The sequence below is a fragment of the Dermacentor variabilis genome, chromosome 2 (assembly GCF_050947875.1).
Source record: "Dermacentor variabilis isolate Ectoservices chromosome 2, ASM5094787v1, whole genome shotgun sequence".
Classification (NCBI taxonomy): domain Eukaryota; kingdom Metazoa; phylum Arthropoda; class Arachnida; order Ixodida; family Ixodidae; genus Dermacentor; species Dermacentor variabilis.
The window spans coordinates 14,031,883-14,048,292 of NC_134569.1; the positions used below are offsets into that span (position 1 = coordinate 14,031,883).

The window sequence follows — 16,410 nt, forward strand, 5'->3', positions numbered from 1 at the left end:
GCGCCAGCAGCACCCCTCTAGTTCGTTCTCTGTGTAGCTTTGAAATGTTCAAGATCATAATTTGAGTATTTTTGTTTAAATTTTACTAACATTAAGTATTTGTACAAATTTAATATCAACTTAATTAAGATTCATCCTCCTGTATTCATTCACTCAATCACAATCGACGGAAAAACTAAATGACAACTTCAGTAGTATAAATATAAATGTGGAGGAAGGGCCAGTTCTTTATTTTTGTTTATATGCTTGTCAACGCAAATTCTTGCTTCCGTGCTTTCTTGAACATGAGTAGAAAGGGGAGACCACATGATAGAATTTGCTGTGTCTTAGAAATTCTGTGAGATCAAAACGCAATGTCAAAGTAGGCAGTACACATATTTTTGTGTATTCGAACACATAACTCTTCAAGGTGAAACACACAACAAGCAATTCACCAAGCAATCACTGCTTGGCCTCCTGATCCTTGTAATGACGGTACTCTGGCTTCAGCTCCCACATATTCTTGTGAGGATTCTTGGCATTGTAATTGCAGATTTCCTTCAGGATCTCCTTCAGGTAGGGCTGGAAATGAGATTGCATGGCCTTAGTGGGACTCATATGCTAGAAAAAGTGTAATGCATAAGCCTAATGCATTTCGCAGAAATCATCACTCTAAAGAGCATTTCACAAATTATGTGCACACACACACACACACACATACTGTGAGTGTTGGCATTGGCTAACACTCCCAGGGTTAATTCTAGTAGACAAACATAAATACCCCAGAAACTGGATGGAAAAATGGCGCAGCGATAGCTCAACTGCTAAGAGCATAACACACATTATGTGAAGATGTGGGTTCGTATCTGCGTTCGACCTGCGGCTAGTTGTTTTTTCATCCTCTTTCATTTCCATTTAGTTACGATTTCTTTAATTCAATTAAAATCTGCAGATAATTTCCCCTATGCTGGCTTCTTATGCTATGATTAATAAGATCGGCCCACTATGTTTCCTTTCTTCACACACACACACACACACACGCACGCACGCACGCACGCACGCACACACACACACACACACACACATATATATTTATATTTATATGTGTACGCTTTAAAAAAACTCAGCATAGACGTTCCCTTGTGTGCATGCTATAATAAGCACCGTGCAATAATTTATTTCTCTGGAACTGAATGGATCCTTTGTAACTTTCTCTGGACATGCTAAGACAAGTGTATGCCACACACACTAGGGTAAGCATATCCAATTGTCTTCACAGCTTTTATTCAGGTAGCACTTCTAGAAAACTGTCTATATGATTCCCATTATTTTGAACACTTCATCAAAAGACTGTACTATCAAACCTCAATATAACAAACATGGTTGTAACAACTTAATGGGTATAATGAAATAACCTAATATGCCTTTTATTAATACCACCAGGTAAAGATATATGCTTTAATGAATATTGGACATAATAGAGGTGTTTTCATGTCAGATATGACTGTTGATGATGAGATTCACTGTTTATAATTTTGCTTTCATAATTTTTAGGAGTTAGTGAATATTCGAATACAAAGCCAATGTTACACACCAACTATTAATATTCGAAAATGAACTATTTTGGCATATTCGAATATTGAAACTAACCAAATCTTTCGCAACAACCGGCTGTTACACTCAAGTTACTGTGCTTTGTCTGTTAAGCAAAATATCAAAAATATCAAAATTGAAACAATGACATGTTTTCGGAGCACTGCACAAACAAAATGGGTAATGCAAGCTGTGTGTGTGGTTTCGCAGTGGAAATCTACATGAAAATCTGATAGTACTGCTTGTACTCCGTAATTTAGTGTTTCTTGCATTCTAGTCATGTAGCAGTTTTATCTTTTATACTAGAACTAATGATGTTTTTGTACGAATGGGCCATTTTACATGTGTCTATGGCACAGAATATTTCCAGCAACTTATCTTTTTCCAACCACCATATATTCATAATTTCTAAAAAGCTAGTCACACAGTAGCCGTTTATTCTTGGAAAGCTTGTTCACAACTGGCCTCTATAAAGATGCTGAGAGGTTATTCGTGGAGTCCTTTTATTGAGAATTAGTGATTTTGTGTTTAAAAATTTGGAGGGCGCTTAAGCTTCGCCTTTAAGATTGGTACACGATAGCACCCAAAGATCCCTGAATGCTTCTTACACTTCCCAGCAACTGCAGCCTATGTAACCATAATGTTTACCAGGAAACGCTGGCGGCGCAATCTGTGCATGAAGGCCAGCTTTCTGGTAGAAACAGGGCCTCTTGCATGGGCTGTAATGCGGCAAAGGTGAGCACCACCTGGAGATCTTGCAAGGAATCCAGCGCGCTGCTTTATGGCCTTTGAGATTTACTAGCGCAAACCTGGGAGGCCATGGCCGCTCTATGAATAGTAGAAGTGCTGGAAAAGGGTTTTGTGTTTTTTTTCTTAGTTTTCGTGTAATATAATTATGTTTTCTCATATATTCAAACTACACTCCGACGCTATCATGTCTTTAGCTTGTGTGTAAGTTGTACTTTACGATCTTTCTACATATTTTACCTTGAGAAATTAAATTAGTTCAGTGATTTCCTTGCACCACATAGAGGGCCTGCATGGTTGGGTATGCGTAGTTCAACATTTTTTTTGCCGAAGCGACGTTCAACGCTGGACGCCAGACACCAAAACCGGATTTTCTGCAACATGGGACACTTAATGCTATCGTGTTAAAAGTGATCCTAATTGTGTTTGATTGTTGGCTGTTTCTTTTTCACTAGTCTGTACAAGAGTGGTGCCCAATTATACCGAAATAAACATTCCTATTCGATGCTATAATGCGTGTTGGAAAAATTTGATATCTGATGATTTGCCCGCTTTTAATAATTTTCTTTCCATTTTAACTCACAGGAGTGAATTAATTCTACCATAGTGAACCATTATTCTTTTTACTCCTGAACTAAGCCAAATCGACTGTTTTCACTGGACTGGCATAAAAAGAGTTTCCACCTGCCTGGTGTTTACAGCGCAAGACGTAGAAGGGACACGAGACGAGAAGGTGACACTACAAGCACTGTGGTCTCGTCTTCTCGTGTCCTGTATACGTTTTGCACTGTTAACACCAGGATAGAAAACCAACAAGCCGAAGCTGCTATTCTAGTTTCCACTTGACAGCCTGGCTATAAACAGTGCAGGCAGAGGAAATGGCATGTGATGAGGGGAAATTAAGGTCAATACAGCTATGGGTCACTATTGCTATAGATTGGTTTGTAGCCATTAGTTTAAAATTAAATGCAGTTGGTTTGTAGCAAACACTCTGCACAGCCATGATTATGCACTCATCCTCTTAACCCCTTACTGAATAAATTTTTATGGTGAAAAAATTAGATGAGCCTTTGTTTAGACCAGATAAGCCTAAACAAACTTCAATTTTTCGAAGAAATGTATGGTTGCAACTTTATGAGCCAAGGTTGTCGGACATGATATATGGTACACCACGCAGTCGCAAGCATATTTTATGACCATTCAGAAAGAAATTTGAATTGCGGAAGACTTGCCAAATATACGCAAACTACTTAAAGAAGTTAAACACAACTTGAAAAACAGTGTATGGTTCTTTCAGTTGCAGGTAGTACAAGTTTCTTTAATTTTGATGATGTGAAGCTTCACTAATAGCTTCGATATCTAGGTTGGATCATTTATAAAACTTGGTTCTATGTCAATTTTTGCTCTGCATAGTCTTTGGCGGCTTGATGCAAGCCAAAAGAAATCCTTTTTTTTTTCCTCGAGAGTTAGAGCATGGAAAAAGGTAGGCCTTATGCTATCTTTATCATAAACACTGTTGAAAATTTTATTTCCTGGCGTATTCAACACCAATGATAATGCTAAGAAGCCATATAGCCTGTATAAATATCATATTTTGCCACTACATTCATTCTTTCATGAGGCAACAAAACTCTGCTCCTCTTCACAACACATCCCATAACTGCACGAAGCATCATAAAGGCAAGCATGAATGCTTGCCTCATAGCAGCACCAGAAGATTTTTTGATGAAAACATCATAGTAGGTAGGGTAATTAACAGTTATCAAACACTCTGGAATCCCATGCACTGATATGGAGAGTAGAAACTGTGTAAAGAACTTATTTATTTAGGTACTCTTTGCTCGTTGTGTGCAAAGAGTACCTAATAATAATGCTAAAAATATAAAAATAATAATAAAAAAATATATTTTCAGCGCTACAGTAGCTATGTATTAGCATTTCAATGCTAGAGAGGACATATATTCTGGGTAAATATGTAGAGTTTTCTTTTTAATTCTATCATGCTAGAAGTTCTATGCGTATCATACGCCATGCGGTAAGGGGGTTCATCTCAACTAGAATGTCAGTTACGTGCATTTGTTCTACGATTCATACTACAGTTTTCCTGTTGCCTGAAATTATGCCTGTTGTTTTCCATTAGATTGTTCACTGTACAATCATGAGCTTCCTTTCACGCACTTCAATCTTTTCCAAGTTTCTACCCCACCGGCAGAATGTGCTGATAAGTGCGTGTTTTTCAAAGTTATCACTTCATTCATGATTTTCAAGCCATTCATGACAACAATTTCCGCAGAACTACTACATTATACACTTGCCTTTGCTTCGTGTTGTCAACAAATTCGACTTCGCCCTGCCATCTGCTAGCCGCCTGGTTAGCTCAGATGGTAGAGCGGCTGCCCCGGAAAGGCGGTGGTCCCGGGTTCGAGTCCCGGACCAGGATGAATTTTTCTTCAACTATGAGGCTTTTCTTTCGAGGAACCCGTATGGGTTTCCTTTGTAGCAATTGCTAAGAACGGGTGGATGTCTGATTTTCCCTTTATTCATTACTTCTCTCCACCTTGCAGATTTCCGCAGAACTACTACGTCATACCCAACTGACTGCTATTCAAGAAACATGTACAGCATTCTAGTTCTTTTAATTATTATTATTATTATTATTATTATTATTATTATTATTATTATTATTATTATTATTATTATTATTATATGAGCAACACCCTTACACTTAGCCTCATTGCTGCACAGCAGGAGAAAATTCTTCTGTGTCACGGCTGTTATGAAATTTTAACCAAGTCATGACAACATTGATGATGCCAGATCCAGAATTTCAAGGCACCTTTACTGTCAAATTAAATATCCTATAAGTGTTTCTCTCAAAGTTTTATTCTTTTATACGCAAGAAGCCTGTGTTACAGTTTTTCTACTAAACATGTGCCAGTACTCCTTTGATGCCTTTACAGTTTACAGAACACTTGCGTCAGCATTCTTGTGGACACTACACAGTGCTTTAGAGATATTGTCCTTACCACTGGCTGCCGTGTGATTTTCTCCAAGTCCTTGATATTGTAATACTGGTGTTTCTCAAAGGCTGAGAAAAGCATGTCCAGCACTTTATCTTTGTCCTCACGTGCCTTCTTTCCCTCTGCCTTCTTCTTCTGTTCAAATTCCAGCTGTATTGAGAAAGGAATTAATGCGATTTTTTTCACCAGATCACCACCAAGGCACAGCACATCACCTGCCAACTTTATGGTCCTCTGACAAGTGAAGAAAATTTAACTGCTTTCTTGAAGAAGCGCTAAATGCAATCTCTAAATTAGGTGAACAGTTGTATGATTTAAATAAGTTAACCAAAAGACAGATCAGGGCAAAGCATGGAATGGATAGATAGGTGCATTCTCTCGGATTTTGTTTTCTGACGTGCGCAAAAGTTGACTAACAAGCAGAAACAAAATTAAAGCTAAAGGTTGAATTGTCATTCATCGATTTCCCTTACACACTAACAGAGATGGTGATGACATTGCTCCTGTGACATGGAACATTTTTCACATTCAATAAACTCGTGGACAATCTTCTTCAAAGAAAAATGCTGATAGAAACTGCCAAGTTCAGTGTCTCAGATACAATGCAGTTCACCACTTCTGTTGTCAATGTTAAGTAGCTTCTTTAAGTCACTGCCAAAATTTGTGATGTTACAGGAAAGTGGCTCAAGAGTAAGAAGGCAGGGCCACATTCGATATTTCACATCTTTTTGTTCTATCAAACACATTCTCTCAATAAATGCAAACAACTACTTTATCCGCATATATAATATGAAACATCAGCCAATATTGTCTGGCGCAATAGTCTTCTTTATTGTTTGAAAATTGAAGGGCAATGACCACTTTACACCTCTGATAATGCACACTTGCCTACAAATATTTTTGAAATGTTGTGAAGGAACTCGATTACTTCAAGGCCCAAGCATGCTGCCTTTATAAAAGTGATTTCTTATTCAAACATGGGAGCTCAACAGTGCATCTCTAGGCACTCAGTCTGCTAAGAACTGTAGCTTATATTGCATTTGAAAAACTCTTGTGGGCAGTCTACCTGATTTACATGCCGTTCAAGTATGTACAGAATGTACGTTCCTAAATGGCTAAATTCATAAATAGTCAACTTTCTTACACTGAAATCAACTGCTTTCAATGGCAAACGAGGCTACCATAAGGCCTACTTAAAGGCAATGCTGCACAATGCCCAGATTGGAGGTTCTCTTTTTCTTGTTTGTGTAATCTTTATCCAAAGTGTCTTCATGCAGCAGATGAAGTAAACTGTACTGTGCTACTGTGAACAAATAGATTTCCTAGCTTTAATTTTCTTCCGAGACTGTTTCACAACTGCCTAGGCGGATTAACCAGATCCTTAACAAAGCTGTGGTAACAATTGCTTCAAATCATAGTTTGTGATATTGACATGTGTACTCGTTTATTTTTATTGGGTGACCACGTTTCACCGCGCCTAACAAATGTTATCGCAAAGCGCAGGGCGTGCCTGCATGTATCGGAAGTTTCTAGAAAGTTATCAATGGTTCTGTCGGCTGTCTGTTGTCACCGAACCTTGTGTAATCTGATTTCATGTATGCACGACGTGAATGGTGTAGAACTTTCTGGAAGTCACGCGGGCACCAGCGGTTACTCTGGAACCTTCGATGACTGATGGATAAAAGCCGACGCTTTTAACCCGCTGATCAGATTTTCGACGATCACCGACTGTGTTTGCCACTGTCGCCATTCTTTGAGTGCAGCCTGTTTTTGAGGGCACAAGTTCGCCCAATAAAGGTTTAGTTTAGCCATTTACAGTTTTGCTACTGTGTTTGTCACAATCACTACCATGCGACGATGTCACATAAGAAATTCTGTTGTGCTATAAGAACCAGTCTTCCATGTTCCACCACTCAGGGTGACCAGTTGAACTGCTGTTTTTGATTATTTATTCATTTTACTTTACTTTAAGTAAACATGTGTGAGCAAGTATGTTGCAACTCCTGCTATAGAGCAACATATTTGCTGGCAACGTCGACATATATTTCTAAATCAATACAAATTAGTGTATCTAATTTTTCATTAAGATGTTCGAACATGTATTCTCTTTTGCATTTTTGTGTACTATTAATAATTTGAACATAACTTGAGTACTTATGTAAACTGATGGCGGTTTATGCCAGCAGAAGTAGCAAAACAATGACTCCTCAGTGAGGAGCCATTTCATCAATGGAAAAAAAAAGCATTTATCAAATTTACAATTCACTGTTCTGCAAGAACTGAGCCTGCCTCAGTACATCTGTCATCTCCTCTACATGAACGCGGGCACTGGATGGGCAACACAGGTTTTGCTAGCCAAGAGAGTACCATTGGTAAAATGAAACTCACATTGTGCTTGTGGTCGGCCACTGGCTTGTAGTTCTGCACAATTCGATCTAGCTGCTTCACTTGACGCACAGGTTGGCTAGCCTTCAGGATAGTTTGCCTGAGGATGTGTGAAAGACCTCTTATAGACTATGTATATAATGGTATGCATCTGAAACACACAAGGCAAACAGAGAGAGACGAAAGAAAGGCAGAAAGCTAGCCAGAACAGAAGAGCGATGAAAAAAGAAAGAAGGAGAAGGGACACAGGGCACATGCACGAGATAATGTGCAGCACAATGAAAACCAATTAAGGATAAAGCTTAAATCAGTTTGTGCAGATTTCTTTGTTCTTAAAGGCTCCTCACCAGGTCTGGCTATTTTGAGCTGACAAGCACAGAGTATACAATGCGCACCAACGATTGTGTTTGCAAATTACATCGCTACACGCCGTGGAAAGGTCTGAAATTTCGATCTGAACGCCGTTTTCCCTTTTCCTCGCGGCCGCTGCGCTCCAACCCGGACGATGACGTACTCATATCCCTGCACCTACGTACTCGGGTCTGCAGAGTGATGTCGCTCGTGGTGAGACGTGACTTCAAGAATTATTGAAAGCACCATCTGTTATTTGCGCTATCTATTGCTTGAATTGATGAATGAAAGTTTGGAGAAATAATAGATTACACAAACAAAATGTAATCATGAGTTCTAGGCACTGAAATATTTTTATCTTGGCTATTAACGAGCCGATTTGAAAAAATTTTTGCAGCAGAATGCTACCTAGAGCACATGTAACAACTTTCAGCGTATAAGCAAAATATACTATGGGGCCTGGTGTGGGGCCCTTTAACAGTTGCAGCGGTGTTTTCGACACCCTCTGCTGCGATGGCATATGAGATCGATATTAGAAAATGTTTTGCTCTTACAATGATCAGCAATCAGTGCAAGTGATCAACTGTACCCTATCAAGGACACTCATACAGACCATGTTCAAGGGTCTCCGTGTGATGATAGTCGTCACACCATAGCATTGTCGGCTATTCCAACAGTTCAAAAGTGAATTAATCTACAACTTGAAGCATTAGAACATTCGTTAACCAAACAAGCCATTGTTGCCTTTGTGATGCTATGGCTGCAGAGCCTTCAGGCTGATCTGCACAGTAAATTTAATATGTATGCAGCGATCACAATGCCACATGAGACATTAAATGAAGTAACAACAGCAATATATGTTGTCAAGTAATTGAGAGACATAATTGTACTGAAGTACAAAAGGGTGAGATGCACCTCTTCAGTTGCATGTAGCGGTCATCTCCCAGGGGCCTGCATTCACCTTTCTGCACAACATGGCCTTCCAGGTAAACCTTACCTGTAACATTTGCACGAATACACATAGCACTGTCACAGGGCAGCAAGCACTGACAGCTGGAATGTACTGCTTAAAGCCCAGTATGTTCGTATCACATAAATAATAAGGTTTAACTTTCCAAAGCAGCACATGCATCATCAGAAATGCCACTGTGGGAGGCTCCAGATTTTGAAGAAAAGAAAAGAAATCTGCGCACGTTTGTACAAATGCATGGTTAACCTAACAGCAAGGGTTGTTACCTTTCTCGAGGAAAAAGAAAAATGGCACCAATTCAGCAGGGGGTTGAAAGGCAGTTTCAAACGGTCTCGGAAGATATGAGAGTTTAAAAACAAAAATGGTCACCCCCGCAAGTGTCTTGTGTGAGTGTTCCCACACTGAAGCATCGTAAATCTTGCAATTTTTTTGTGTCTACGGCTGAATTTAGTAGGTCGGCAGCCAGTGATGGGGAAGGGGACCAGTTGCAGTAGCTTAGCTCTTTCCTCTTGTTTATTTGGTTTTGTCGCCACCATGCATTATATGCCCATCTGTTTCCTTAAAAACTTCGAGTAATTCATCTATTCTTGTGTGACTGTGCCACGCTTGTTAAGGTTTCTTCAGTGTTATGCTGCCTTCTTTCTTTCTTGTTGTAAAATACAGGGGAGAAGGCATGACACACGGCACAGACAAAAGGCATCTGTTGCCCCTTGCTCCCCCATTGGGGGTGGTGCACACAACGGTTTCACGAGACCTTGTTTTGGATTTTGTGGCGAATGGACGTGCTTTTCGGGGCTCCGTGGTGGCGACGAAATCATAAGTTTTTGTGCATGCTTTGGGCTTGCTTCCATTTTTATTTGCCGATTTCTTGCTCTTAAATAGTAATTGGGTGGTTTTCTTTTTCTTTCCTTTTTTTTTGTCTTGTATTACGGGTGCGCAGGTGTGCTTCGTGTACGTTTGGTTTTGCAGGATGGTTAGAGCATCCATTCATGCCATGTGCTCCAACACGTGCAGCCAAGTGGGAGGTTGAGTGTTTGCAGTCTTTAAATGGTAGCTTGGAAGTGGCAAGACAAATAGCTATTAGTGGTTTTACTGTGCGTGTTTTGGTAGGAAAGTGAGAGCGTGGCCGTGTGGTTGAGCGCGTGCGAGAGCGTGTCATACCTTCGGTCTCCGCGGCATTGATTGCTTTTGAAACAGTGGTGAGAGTTGCTTTGCGACATTTTGAGGATTTGGATCCTGTGCGTATCGGTGTTTGTTAAAAGGCACGTGCTCTGCATTGATATAGTATTGTAGTATTATAGTATTTGCATCAGTAGTAGCATTATTATAGTATTGTAGTGTTGCAAAAAGCCGTGCAATACAGGGCGAGAAAGACAGGAAAGCAAGCAGTGCGTGGGGGGTCCCTCAAGGCAGATGAGGAGACGGATGACAATGGAGAGGGCGTCGAATCAACCGGCACACAATGTGATGTCGATACTAGGCTGCAGAAAATGGAGGCTTTCCAGGAAGAGCTTCTTGAACAGGTGCAAGAGCTCAGAAATGAGCTAAACAGGGAGCGTGATGCACGGAAGGTAGTTGAAAAGAGACTTGAAGCAGCCGAGGAAATGCTGAACAGGGCTGCCATTGTAAACGAGAATGTGCGTGACAATGGAACGCAGACCCCCGACGCGACAGGCGAGGGAGTGTCAGTGAAGTATGTGGAATGCATGCAGCGTGATGAAGGGTTAGCTGGAAAGAGCGGCACCTACCTTGAGGCCGCCACGCGGAAAAAGCAAGAGCCCAGGTAACAATGCCCCTTGTCGAGTCTGAATCACGCGGAAAAGGACAAAGGGAAGCAGGGTGAGGTAAGAGTCAAAGGGTGATTATCGCCGGCGACTCAAACATGGCTGGGTGCTCAAAAGCAATTGTGGAGAGGGTGAAAGGCAACAAAAAAGTGGCGGTAGGGACATTTCCAGGGCGGACAATGAGTTCTGTCATGGAGCGAGAAAAACAAAAGCTCGCAGAAAATGCCCACGTGCGCAACCTTGTTATAGTAGCAGGTGGGCTAAATGACGTCCTAAACAGGAAAGGGACTGGACTAGCCCAGCACTTGGTGAAGGGGGTGGACGACTTGCGTGAGCTATCCCCTCAGGTGCAGATCGTGGCGTGCACGGTGCCGGAGGTGTCTGTACTTGACAGTCACGTACAAACAGCCACAGTGACTGCTAATGAGGCAATATGGAAAATGAGCCGAGAGAAAGGTTTCGAGGTTGTCGAAGTAAACAGGGAAGTGAGAAGTTGTGGTGGTTTTAAACGAGACGGGATCTACTTCATTACACGCTGGCACGAGAAGTGGGCTGGCAACTTGTTGGTCGCACTGTTGCTTTTTTTAGGGGGCCCAATGGTGCTCAGGAGGCCAGAGTAGGTAGTAATGAAGAAGGTCCCCTAGGGGAACCTCAGAAGAGCATCGCCACCGATAACAGAAAAAGGAGGAAAGCAAGAGAGCTCGCCGTGCAATAGGCTACATAAACATGCAGGGCAGCAAAAGAAAGGAAGAGTAAGCAGAGATTGAGGAGCAGTTACATAGAGAACAAATAGGGGTGTATGCGGTTACAGAAACGCACCTTAGAGACTCAGAAGAGCCGCCAGTTATTGAGAATTATGTTTGGGAAGGGTGCAACAGAACTAAGCCGAAAAGAAAGGAAGGGGGAGTCGGAATGCTCATCCATCAGGGAGCCAAATGGAAAAGAGTAAATTCAAAATGTCAAGAGCATCTTTGGCCATCAGGTACAATGAGTGGGAAAGAAACTTGGCTGGGCGTTACATATTTGTAGACCAAAAATAATTTCACCGAGAAGAATAAAGAGTTAGTGGAATGCATAAGCGCTGATATTAAGGGTTTCGGGAACGGTGCTGAAATTGTCCTATTAGGTGACATAAATGCCCACATACAGGATTTAGATGGCTATACCGACAACGGGAAGTCAATGCTACACCTTTGTGAGCAACATAACCTCGTTATCGTGAACACAGGGCCTAAGTGTGAAGGGCAGATCCCGTGGGAAGTAGGAAACCGGCAATCGACCATTGATTACTGTCTGATGACAGAAGGAATTCATGATAAGTTGAAAAAAATGGTCATTAATGAGGAAGGGCATAGCAGCATAGAGAGTGACCATAAATGCATCATTTTGAAAATGGGATATGTAGTTGGGAAAGAGAGCAAGGGGCACAAAATGGCCAGTCCAAATTTGAACGCTGAACAAATAGCAAATATAGTCACTAGAGTAGAGGAAGAACTTGGCAAATGGGCAAGTAAAGAGTGGAAATGTGTAATAATGACAGAAATATGGAAAGAGAAACAACATGTTTGTTGGAAAGGAAGAAAGAAACCGAAAAGCTGGTGGAACAGGGAGATATGAGAAGCGATCGGTGAATGACAGAAAGCATCTCGAGAGCACAGGCAGGCAAAGAAGGTGCAGCCGCCGCAGAATGAAGTAACCAGTAAATGAGAAATATACCGGGAGAAAAAGTCTATGGTTCAAATACTGGTGCAAGCAAAATTAAAAGGTGAAAGTGAACATTGGTTGTCAGAAATACGTGAGAAAAAGAAGGCCGCACCTAGAATATTTTGGAACCACAGGAAGTCAACAACAATACAACATATCCTAGATAAAGATGAAAACAGACTGGAAGGAGAAGCGGCAATAAATTACATCCGAAAAATAACAGCCGAATTTTTCCAAGCCAATGACGAGGTTGTATTTGAAGAAAAAAAGAGCATGAAAGAGACCCAAGTGGAAAAGGAGCTGATGCTGACAAATTTCAACTGGAAGAAAGCGGAAGAGAAAATTCCTAAGCGAACAGCCACGGGGCTAGACGAGGTTCGCGTTAGGCTGATTAATGAACTAGGACCAAAAAGTAAGGAAGCTCTGGTGAAAGCAGTGGAAAAAAACTTTAAAAGATAGACGAATGCTAGACAGTTGGTGACAAAGTAAAATGAATTTAATTTATAAAGGTAAGGGGGAGGAAGATAGTATTCACTCGTATAGACCGTTGACCATTACATCGGTAATATACAGGGTAGCAATGCAGGCAATCAAATTAAAGCTTCAAGCATGGGCAGAGAATAATGGCATCTTGGGAGAACTTCAGAATGGCTTCAGAATAGTTAGGCATTTAGATGATAACTTATTTGTGCTTATTCAGTGTATTGAAATATCAAAAGTAGAAAGCAGACCATTATATGTGGCCTTTTTAGACAATACAGGAGCCTATGACAACGTAGACCGCAACATTTTGTGGGATATTCTGGAACGGGAAGGCTTAGGTAATGATCGTCTATAGCTTTTAAGAGAGATTCACCTAGAAAATACTGTTCGCGTTGAATGGGAAAAGATGAGGAGCGAGGAGAAAGTTCATATCAACAAGGGACTGAGGCAGGGGTGCCCTTTATCCCCGCTGCTGTTTATGATGTACATGGTGATGATGGAGAGGGCGCTAGAAGGAAGTAATATCGGGTTTAATCTCTCATACAAACAGGCGGGTACAGAAATAGAGCAGCAGCTCCCAGGTTTATTTTATGCGGACGACATTGTGTTGCTAGCTAACAAGCAAAAAGACGGGGAATGCGGGAGATGGTAATTCAAGACGATGAGCAAAACGTGAACAAGGTGAATGCAGGAGCCAACGTTTCGACAAGTGGACTTGTCTTCTTCAAGGCAACCATATGCTTTCTTCGCCACAGTATATATAGGTGGGGTTCTTCTAAAGGGGAGAGGGTGTGAGGCTGGAGGACACGGAAACGAGGGAAAATGTGTTAGTGTGTCGAATTGAGAGTAAAGGAACGCTGTGTACAAGGTCGAAGCCAGCACAACCCCTCCCCCCCCCCAGTCTGCCAACACACGCGCGTTAGCTGGCACGTCAAGGGCGTCTGACACGGCGGCTGACAAAAAAAAAAAAGGAAAAAGAAAGAAAGGAAAGGGAAAAAAAGAGGGGAGGATACGCCCAGAAATCAAACTAAGTGTTGTTGCCTATAGCTTGAAGTTTAGCATAGCGAATCGATTCTAAAGCTCCCTTTGAAAAGTTTATGCCTATTGGTTGCAATGTCTTGAAGTTATGGATAAGGTATGATTCTCTGTATTTTCTTTCTCATTCAGAACGGAAATTTGACTGTAAGATGTAGAGTTTAAGTTCATCAAAGTTATGACCTGGTTGGTTGAAATGCTCGGCGACGGCTTTGGGAAGCTTTTTAGCTGTGTCCGCGCGATGTCCGTTTAATCTGATGTTCATTGATTGTCCTGTTTCACCGATATATTGTTTCTTACAGAAGGAACATTCAAGCATATATCACATCCGAACTTGTGCAAGTGAAGCTAGATTTGACTTCATGTGTCTAACTATTTGCGGTGCTTTTAATTTTAATGTCACTTTGAAGGTGCCTGCAGGTTTTGCCCCTAGGGCGACAACATGCTTTTATTGCGGGGGAGTGCTGCTGGCTGACTTTTGCATGCACTAACATGCCTTTAAAGTTCTTGTTTCCGCAAGAGGTAACCCTGGGTATATCCGGGAACACTTTTCGCAGACGCTCGTTACTTGATAACACTGGTGGTATTTTCTTAGGATGTTGTTTATGTTTGGGAGTGCATTAGAATATTTTGTTATAAAGGCTGGCGGTCTGTCAGATTCTAATGTGGGCTGTCTCTTCGCCAATTCCGACTGTCTCTCCAATCTTGACGCGGCATCATAAGCTCTATCGAGACTAACTTGGGGATAGTTCCTTTCTGCTAGCGTTGATTTAAGTTCATTTAGGTGGTGGATATAATCGTGGTCTTCGCTGCAGATTCTTCTTATACGTTTCGCTTGTCTGACGAAAATTCCTTGCTGGCAATGTCGCGGGTGATTACTGTTGTAGTCTAAATATTGCTGGCTATCTGTAGGCTTCCAGTAAAGTGTCGTTCTCAGTTTTCCGTTTTTTATGTAGACCGTCATGTCCAGGAAGTTGATCTGACTAGGAGAGTGGTGAACAGTAAATTTAATACTCGGGTGAAAGCGATTGAAATGGCTAATTAAGTCGGTTAAGCGCTTGTGCCGTGTTCTCATATTATAAATATGTCGTCAATGTAACGAAGATAGGTGTGGGGTTTTAAAGGGTAGGATTTCAGCAGGTCTGCTTCAAGCTGTCCCATGAAAATGTTCGCATACGTGGGAGCGAATGGCGTACCCATGCTAGTGCCGAAAATTTGCAGGTAGTGTATAGAATCGAATTCGTAATAGTTGAGCGTGAGAACTAACCTAAGGAGCGATAAGTAAACTTCAGGAGCGTGCGCTTGGGGATTGATTGCGAGGGATCTAGAAACGGCTTCAATTCCTTCACTCATGGGAATGTTGGTGTAAAGGGCAGAAACATCCAAAGTGACTAGAATAGCGCGGTCGGAAAGGATTTGGTTGGCGTTGATGCCGTCGATAATTCGAAGGAAGTGCGGCGTGTCTTGAATGAAAGATGGGAGGGTGGTAGGTATGTGTGACAGGTGGTTATTTAAGAATTTAGATAGTGACTCAGTAGGTGTGTTGTTATTAGACACAATAGGCTGACCTGGAATTTCTGCTGCAAATATTTCTTCAACCGGAACCTCATGTATTCTAGGAAGAAGATAAAAGCGGCCAGCTGTTTTGTTCTTGGGCATCATGAAGCGATATTCAGATTGCGTGATTAGTTCCCTGGACCGGAGCTTTGCTATTGTGCTCAACACAATATTGCTGTAATCTGAAGTTGGGTTAGAGTCAAGCTTTCTGTAATGGGTGTGGTTGCTCAGTTGTTTAGAGGCCTTATTCTTGCACTTTTCTATAGGCCAGATTACGATACTGCCGCCTTTGTCTGCCGGTTTTATTACAATATCATTCCTTTTCGCAAGTTCTTTAAGGATTTGGTGTTGAGCGAGGGTCAAATTTTTGTGTTTCCGGCAATGCCGCATTGACTCTAGAATTTCCTTTGATATCAGTTTTAAGTATCAATCGAGGTCTGGGCACTTTTCGGTTTCCGGTGTCCACGTGCTAGGTGGTCTAAGAGAGTCTCTATCTTCTTTTCCTACATCTGGTCTACTGAAAAAGAACTCCTTGATGCGCATGCGTCGTGAAAACTCTGTTATATCTTTGTGGAGTTTGTATTCGTTTACTGCGTTGTTCGTCGGACAAAACGTTAGACCACGTTTCAGGAGATCAACTTCTTCGGGGCTTGGACTCTGGGATATGTCTACTACATTGCTGCAGTGCTCCGGATGCTCGCCTGTAGGACTGTCGGTGGAGCTACGTGCTGCAGGGGTTACATTAGTTTCTTTGGGTGGGTCTGCAGCTCTAATATTTCTGCGCTGGTATTTATCTAGTAAT

General features: G+C 41.5%; 1 protein-coding gene across 1 annotated transcript in view; it reads right to left on the bottom strand.

Annotated features, from left to right (window-relative positions):
- Positions 1-356: 356 nt before the first annotated feature.
- The window catches only part of TfIIFbeta (transcription factor TFIIFbeta), a 41,705-nt gene continuing 25,651 nt past the window's right edge, over positions 357-16,410 (bottom strand). Inside the window, exons 5-8 of the mRNA XM_075679693.1 lie at positions 8,991-9,072; positions 7,728-7,824; positions 5,346-5,489; positions 357-561 (exon numbers count right to left, since the gene is read on the bottom strand). Coding sequence (XP_075535808.1) covers positions 442-561; positions 5,346-5,489; positions 7,728-7,824; positions 8,991-9,072 — 443 coding nt within the window. The 3' untranslated portion in view covers positions 357-441. The remainder of the gene's footprint in view (positions 562-5,345; positions 5,490-7,727; positions 7,825-8,990; positions 9,073-16,410) is intronic.